The 8,214-nt window shown below is 37.9% G+C and overlaps 1 protein-coding gene across 1 annotated transcript; it reads left to right on the top strand.

Moving 5' to 3' along the window:
- rec114 (REC114 meiotic recombination protein) lies at positions 1 to 8,124 on the top strand. Its single transcript, XM_034579130.1, has 6 exons — positions 1 to 156; positions 2,919 to 3,008; positions 5,787 to 5,870; positions 6,266 to 6,439; positions 7,534 to 7,611; positions 7,875 to 8,124. Exons 1-6 carry the CDS (start codon positions 61 to 63, stop codon positions 8,037 to 8,039), a joined length of 687 nt encoding a protein of 228 aa, XP_034435021.1. The 5' UTR covers positions 1 to 60; the 3' UTR covers positions 8,040 to 8,124.
- Positions 8,125 to 8,214: the final 90 nt, after the last annotated feature.

Below are 8,214 nucleotides of genomic sequence, written 5' to 3'. Positions count from 1 at the left end.
ACCCTCACCTTCTCACCTCGTCAGTAACAGCAGGTCCTGGTTTTCCACAGAAACATCAAAATGGCCTCCAGTCAGGCTCCAGCCAGCAGCCAGGTGTGGAGGCTGAAGCGTTATGGACGTTTAGTTCCGGGCTCCACAGGGACAAAGCCCTGGAAGGTACCGGGGGTTTACTGCACAGTTACTGGACGGGGTTTATGCTAGCTAGCCCGCTAACATTAGCTGTCCCCCATCAAGCTAACATCGGTTAGCTTAGCTTTGCATAGCCATTAGCTGCTCCCCAACTCAGCTGCCACTGCAGGTGAATTGGCTCAATGTGTGGGAGCACATATAGGAATTCAAATCAACGTCATTTATTATGAGTGGAGTTTGACCTGGAGCTCATGAGCTAGCTTAATGCGACAATCTTAACATTGTCGCATGAATTCTATATTTTCTTGTAACATAATTTATTATTCTATCCATTTCCAAGTAGTAGTTTGACGCTTCTTTGTTGTATTCTTGGCTTGTATTGTTAACTTTAAACTAGCCAAGCAGCATTTGAAATAGAGCTGGGCAATATGGCCAACAATTAAAACAAGATGAATATTTTTCACATCAGTCAATAAAAATAATTATAAGAAGATAAATACCACATTATTCTTTTTCAAATTTAAAGATAGATTTTTGCTCCTGAATGAAGGTTGTGGCTGTAAACTCTTTGTGTTTAATACTCCTTTGTAATATATTGGACCATTTTTTATATTGCTATTGATGAAATATATATATATATATATGTGCAATAATTATTTACATTGTTTTAGTGCCCAGTCCTATTTTGAAAGACTTGAAATTCTCAAATTCTTTACATAAGTTGAAGTAAACTTAAGTCTATTGATACATATGTATTATCAATAGAAATCCAAATCATTACATTTACTGATAAATACTTTGTCAGATGGGATGCAGGTTAGCTAAAAACAAATTATCTCTGGTTGTGTATACTATAAATGTAAAAGAGTATAGATACGTTTTATGTACATGTAAGGATTATTCTGGCCTGTTCTGTGACCCAGATCTGATTGTTTAATGACAGTGTGAACAGCACAAATCACATGGAATCTGATCTGTTCAAATCAGAATTTGGCCACTTTCAATTATGGTTCTAAATCAGATTTTTTGAAAAGCGACCTCTGAACAACCACATGACCCATATTGGATTTCAATGTGACTTTTATGTCACTCTACATCAACATTCATAATCTTGTGCAGGCGAAGGGGCAGGCGGGAGTTGCCCCGTGAAAACAAACATGGAAGTCAGCTGCGACGGAGGTAGTCCGTCGAGGGACAGGGAGGTTTAAGACCTCTTGAGGTCTTTTAGACTTAAGGGGTTGTATCGTAACTGGTTTGTGTTTGAAATCCTATCAAGAGAAAAATGTAACCGTAAACGCTCACATCTCTGGCCTCCATGTTTATACCGACTTCTTCTCCTTGGTTATATCCGAGCACAGCTTGCTGCGTGTGAGGTCTTGTTGTTCTGCTGCGCATGGGAGTCACAGCAGGGCCATGGCCAGTTCACATTGAAATCTGATCCAGCCACATTTTAAAAGATAATGTTAACAGCTACACAACAAAATCGTACCATGCAACTGGAACTCAAATTGTAACCTGGAAATGCTTTCTTTGTCTAGACCATGAAGTGAAAATGAGGAAAGAAGCTTTAATTTACACAGCCTTTATTTAGGAATCTTTAAAGAAGACTTCAGAGCAGTTGCCTCTTCCACTTCATGTTGTAGAGAATTCATGTTGACTGATGAGACCTTTGTTTGAAGTTTCGCTCTCAAGTATAACAGTTCTGCAGTGATTCCCAGGCCTGTTTTAAATTCAGATTTGATACTCCCATGCACTTCTAGACACAACAACAGATCTCCAGAAATAGATTGTAAATTTGACAGTAGCTTAGTCAGACTTATGAAAGGGAAAAACATCCATTAAAGTAGGGTTACAGCTAAAACTGGATGCTGCAGCACAACAATGTAGGTCCTATATGAGATGCCTGTAAGAAATTGAATGAATGAACCTTTATATCGATCTGCAAGTGCCTTGGGAATCTTTGGCCACTCTACATGAAGGTGAGGGAACTAACATCTGAAGGGAGAAAAGATTCTAATGCAGCATGTTTGAATAAAGAAGACAATAAAGTTCTTCAAATTGTACATTTGTTATTTTCATAACAGATATCCACATAGTCAAAGAAAAATTATTACATGAACACAAATATATTATTAAATATAGAATATATAGAAAATGTCTATAAAGTAACACATTCTAAACCTGCAACAGCAGGCTGAATTATGTGTCATAGACGAAACAACTATTGTTCAATGTGACTGTGTGGAAGTCTTTTGCCTGCTAATATCACAGATAAATAATCATACATTTTCTGTCAGTGTTCAGTTGGGAAGGAAGTGTAGCTTAAAGAAATGTGTCGTTGTCTTTCATTAACTGTATCAGACTCTAGATGGCAAGCTGGAGCTGCATGTTACTAGTAATGACGGGGACGTATGGCTGGGAAACTGAAATCGACCTACAATACCCAGTATAATCCATGTCAAAGTAGAACTCCAATAACAGGCATAAATCCCAAACTACTCATTCAAATGAAGTTAAGGTACATTTACACTCCACCCAATAGACTGTACCACATTGCAGGCTGTAACACACAGTTACATATAATTTGTAAGCAAATTGAGCAAACATTTGAGTCGGATAATGCAGTTCTAATGAACTGCCTCATTTCTCTTTATTTGAAAAGCTCATCCACATCTTCATGTAACCAAACACACTCCATAGTGTATGTGTAGAGCAGTCATGTGGTTATCAGGAAAACTAATCACTCGCTAATGCAATAACTCTGGTTAACATTTTCTTCTCTTCACCAGGTATTTGAAGCAAATGGCAGTAAACCTGGACTTGTCCTCACTATTGTGGAACCTGGATATTTGCTGGTATTGCAAGGACAGGAATGCTTGGTAGGATCTTTCTGATAAGATTATTTTTTTGTTGCTTCCCTTACAAAAAAAGGGCAAAAAAGCAAACTAGGCGTAGATTAGGAGTTTCCATATGGTATGTACCCTGAAAGATTAGTAATTGTAGATTAAAATATGTTAAGCTTGTAGTACAAAATAGCATGTACAGAGATTATTCAAATGATGGCAAAAATGAAAATATAGTTTACTTCAGTCTCACAAATACACAGAATCATTGGTTTAAATTTGGTGGTCCAGTTCTGCAGGGAACAACAACACATTCTGATATTCACATACAAACCTTCAGTTCACAAGATATTTTGCTCTCTATATATATATTCTGACTCTGGACTGTATCATATGTCAGTGCATGTAGCACGGTGTTGCAGTATACCTCAACTTGAAGCAGTGTAATTCAAAAAATAAATTGTGGCTATAGGGGAATAGCTTGAAATCATTTCAGGCTGCAGCTGGGAATGTCATGCTCTGACACTGGCAATTTGTAATACGTCACAGTTGTTATTATTGGTTGTCCTCCCCCATATGGAGGGGACATTGAATATGAATTCTATTAATTATTAGTAATGCTGGTCCAAAATGGCTATTCTGGAGACATGACTGCTCTGCATCTCTCTTCGAGGACTGTACATGTATCTTGTTCCAGTACATTTATTGTAGCCTTTTGTCTTTATATTTAACTTTGATAGGGATGCTCAGTATATCTAATGAAATTACCTATAACCTAAGTTTATTAAAGGACGGTATGATTGGTGTACATAAGCATGTTCAATAACACCCTTGAGAAAATGGCAAAAGAGCCGACGGTGCACCATTGTCTCAGCAGATTTTCTGAGAAATCTGCTTAACAGATAAAAGCCATCGAGGAAGGCCATATTAGATATTCTGCTGAAGAGGTTGACATTTCAGCGGAAATCTTAGGGGACTCAGCTGGACTGTTTCAGTCAGGCCGTATGATTTGGATTCGCATACACAATAAGCCAAACGATTTATTATTGGAGGGGGTTGCGAAGAACTATAAACTACTTTAGCCTTGTTTAAACATTTTAACTGGTAGTCTGATTGGGGGTGAATTTTCATTTCAAATTCTGTTATGTCTCATAGAAAATGGATTTGACAGTTGTACTATTCATGCACTGGTTTTGTTGCCAACCTGGAACAGCACAATGACATCATCTCAACTCAACAAGTACGCCAATACCAGGTGTGGACTGTTAGAAACCACTGGAGTCACCACAAACAAACACGCTGTGGTAACTCAACTTTTCCTACAGGGAACCATTATCTACAGTGTAGCTGTGTTACACTACTGTATAAGTCTGGCTAAGCTTGTAAAATAGTAAGAGCAGAATATGAATTTTGTGTTTTTACTAGTGATTGCGGCCTTTAGAAATTAAAAGTGTGCTCCCTGCCCTGCAGATAACAGAAATTTGAGGGACGACTCAGTGTCTCATTAATAGTGTTCTGGCAGGGGACACAGCTATCTTGCTGTGCCAGGGTGTCGATCCAGACAGGTATTCAGGTCAGACTGCAGAGAGCTTTCACTGAGGATGATAGACTGGTCTATTATAGCTTGGTGCAGTGAATGCTCTGGAACTTTCAGTACAGAGAGCTCAGGCCCATAGGCTACACGATAAGGACTGAAAGAAACTTTTTCGAAACTTTTGTCTGAACACAGAGGAAATTTGCTGTATTAGAGAAAGTCAAGGGGTGACGGAGGAGCTTTACTGTGCTCCTTAGAATATGGATACTCCTGAATTAAACAAGCATTAAAAATCTGTGATGTTTAATGCTGGAAATCTGGAAATCTTGCATTCATTCTTGCTGCATGTAGGTGTAAAATCGAAGGAAAACCCCACCACGATATGAGTCTCTAGAAGTGAACCTTTACAAATATCTTTGGAAATATTCCCTCACTTGGTGCGTTTATGATGCTGCTGAGCCCCAAATCTGTTCAGTTGGGCTGAGGGGGGTCACAGCATTTTAAATCCATTGCTCACTAAACCATGTAGATAGATAGAGTGTGCTCTATGTAGAAGTATTTTTGAATACATGATATTTTACAGTCAGTTATTCAGGCTTTTCTTTATTTGTCAAATGTTCTATATTCTAGCAAACAATGCATGTGGCCACAAATGTTAACACAAATCCACACCCAAGAACATTTTAACCTAATACAGCATTTGAACTTCCTATCCACAAATGTTTGTATTTTTTCCACAATTAAATATTTCTCCCAGCAGTACTCTTTTTGTACTGCAACCTGAGATGCTTGAATGAGATGAGTCCCCCTTTAATTACTAACCATATTAGTGTTATCAGTTTCATATGGTGGTATGCACCTGCTCAGAGATCCCTGTTGATATACCCAGTTAAAAATAAATAAATATATATATATATATATATCTATAAAGTCAATGTAACAAAATAGGTCACAATATTAGGCTGCTGTCGTAAACATCTGCTTGTATAATTGTGCACGTGTAAGAGCTTTAACCCTCAAACTTATGGTTCAGCTGTTACTGAGTAAATAGAGACCCCTGCAGGCAGATTCAGGTAACAATTTTTTTTCCTGTTATCTTTCTTGTATCACTTTCTTTTGTCCTTTAATTCCATCTAGTAGATTTTAAATAGAGTGTAAATCAAAGAGGATGTCTTTACATTAATTTTGCCTTGATGCTATTCGTCAGCCATCGTAGCCTGTGGATAAAACCGTTTTGTGTCCTTGCTGCTAAAGCTGTTTATTCTCTTGTCTTTTCTCAGGACACAATCCCGTTGATCTGTGGCTCAGACTCTCTCAAAATACAGCAGAAATCTGATAACCTGATGCTTCGAGTTACTATGAAGGTGCGTCATGAGATGCATTCCCACAGCGGGCAGTAGTTTTTCAGGTCTGTCCTCAAACCTAATTTGGTATAGAATAATGAATATGAGGATCCTCATATTCATTATTCTATACCAAATTAGAGTGTAAAACTAATGATAATTGATGTTTGGATTATTAGATTTTTATATAGTTTATTCAGATTCTTCACTGCTACTACAGCCTCCCCATAGTGGAATTATCACTTGCATAATTTGCTGTTGAATTAAATGATCTAGCATGAATTATCTCCTTTACACCAATTTTTTTTTTTTTATCTTAACAGGATCCCGACTTCACAAAAGGAACATAAAGACCAAAGAGTATGTTTTCATTAGAATATGAGACACAGTTTGAATGTATTTGTTAATTTCTGTAGGGAGAGGGCCGCATGATGAGGATGCAGTTTGAAGGAAGTAGCAGGGAGGAGGCTGTAAAAGAGTGTTCAAGTGCTGTGGAGAAAGTGAAGGAGTACATGCCTGTCACCACTCAGGACACCGCCCCACCACCCCACAATCAACCCCCTGCTGAGGTCTCCGCACCAGTGATTCAGGTTGCCCACTTTACAGTTCTGAAATACAATTTCTGTATTGTATAACAGCATTGACACAAAAATATCAGATGTTTGGTAAAATGTGTTGCCTATAGAAATCCCCCAAAAACGTGACTATGACATTAGTGGTAACTTGAAGCTGAGAGTCAGTGCTTTTTTCTCCTATGATGAGAGTGGGACATCTCCATGTCCCCATGTATTTAATATTATTTTGTACATTTTTATTGTTACCAGTTTGTTATTTCTCTGTGCTTAATCAACACTATGCTTTAGTCAGCTTCATCAACAGAGGCCAAATCATCATCACTAGATGGCGCTATTTGCAGTACTGTCTTATTCTTAGAGGTGATTCTAATCTGCAGTAGGTGTAGTGAGCTGGGCTATATACTTGCATGATCCATTAGTCTATCACAGTGCAATAGGCTCTATGGTGTGTAATACAGTATGCCCTCCCCCCCAAACTCACACACATGCACACAGACCGAAATTTAGAACAATAATATAATTAATTCATAAATACAACCACCAAAGTGGCATTGCCATTAAGCCACATATGAAATACATCTGAATATTGCTTTGAACAGTAAAAATATTCACTTTGAATTTAAATTAAACATTTAAGATAATAAACATTTTAAATGAAACATTTTACTCCAACATCTTGAAGCCAACAAGAAAAATACATGTCAACAAAGCATTTAACCAGCTGAAATATACACTCTACATATGACAAAGGGATGAGTTTGTTGGCACCTCATGTCATAACTTTTTTTTACCTTTAAACTTAAAACACTCGAGAGCAAATGGTTAATTTTGGAATTAGATTCTGAGTAAAACCTTAGATCAAGCTTTTTCGGCTTCACAGCATTTAACACGAAGGACTGAGAAAGGAATGGACTCAGCCGTGGGCTTGAATTTGACCTTTAGCAAACAGCCCAACTGAAGGAGTTCACAGTGAAGATGAAAGGCCTTTGAGGGATAGACATCTTTCAATTAGTAATGAAGCCATTGATTGGCCTCTCAACCCTGTGGTGTTCTCAACCGTGTTCTTCATATCTTTTTTTCTTCCTTTGTGTGTGTCACCCCGATGTCGGCAAACTTGGCAGGAAAAGACTGTGAGAGTTGAGCCTGAGGTTGTTCAAGGATCAGTGTCCATCAAGCGTCTGACAGAGGTATTGATTATTAAAAGTCAGAGGAAGTAAACAGAAGGTTATAGAGAGCCAACAACTACTAAAATTAAGCATCCAAAGTGTAACGTATTAATTGTAGATAATGAGCCAAATGTTTTTATTTAGTCCCTCTGAGGTTTATGCTAATTTCTATTAAGTTACATTCATTTTCTTCATTTCTTCAAATGATGAATGTTAACAAAGGCTACTCAATTACCCTTTTCTTCTTTTCTGACTCACTGAAATATTATATTGACCTCCCACAGCACTTCCTGGGAGAGGCTGCGGTGACTCTGCCTCAAGTGTATCGAAACTGTCCTTTGGCAGAAGGTGACTTGGAGCCAATCCTTCATGTTTGTTTGCTGGATCCCAGCTTTCCTGCATTTGTTGAGAGGGTGGAGGAGGAGCTGAATAAACTGCTTCAAGAGTGAATAATTTCCACAACAGCTGAAGGCAAAAAGGTCAAGTTAGTGCAATGTTTTTTTTTTCTTTTACAGTTTGTGTGGGCAGCACCTGGTGGTGGAGTGTTTTGTTCTGCCATTGTTGTTACATATTAGTTTAATGGCTCAAAGAGAAGAAATTAGTTAGTTAGTTAGCTAGTTAGTT

Source organism: Hippoglossus hippoglossus, chromosome 3, assembly GCF_009819705.1.
Source record: "Hippoglossus hippoglossus isolate fHipHip1 chromosome 3, fHipHip1.pri, whole genome shotgun sequence".
Taxonomy (NCBI): domain Eukaryota; kingdom Metazoa; phylum Chordata; class Actinopteri; order Pleuronectiformes; family Pleuronectidae; genus Hippoglossus; species Hippoglossus hippoglossus.
This window is presented reverse-complemented; position numbering and strand designations above follow the sequence as displayed.

What these genes read in the sequence shown, in the direction of transcription:
- rec114 (XM_034579130.1), top strand. Translation starts at nt 61, where the DNA reads ATGGCCTCCAGTCAGGCTCCAGCCAGCAGCCAGGTGTGGAGGCTGAAG. An exon ending in TGCAAGGACAGGAATGCTTG is followed by an intron (nt 3,009 to 5,786) that starts GTAGGATCTTTC and finishes GTCTTTTCTCAG; the next exon opens with GACACAATCCCGTTGATCTG. An exon ending in CCATCAAGCGTCTGACAGAG is followed by an intron (nt 7,612 to 7,874) that starts GTATTGATTATT and finishes GACCTCCCACAG; the next exon opens with CACTTCCTGGGAGAGGCTGC.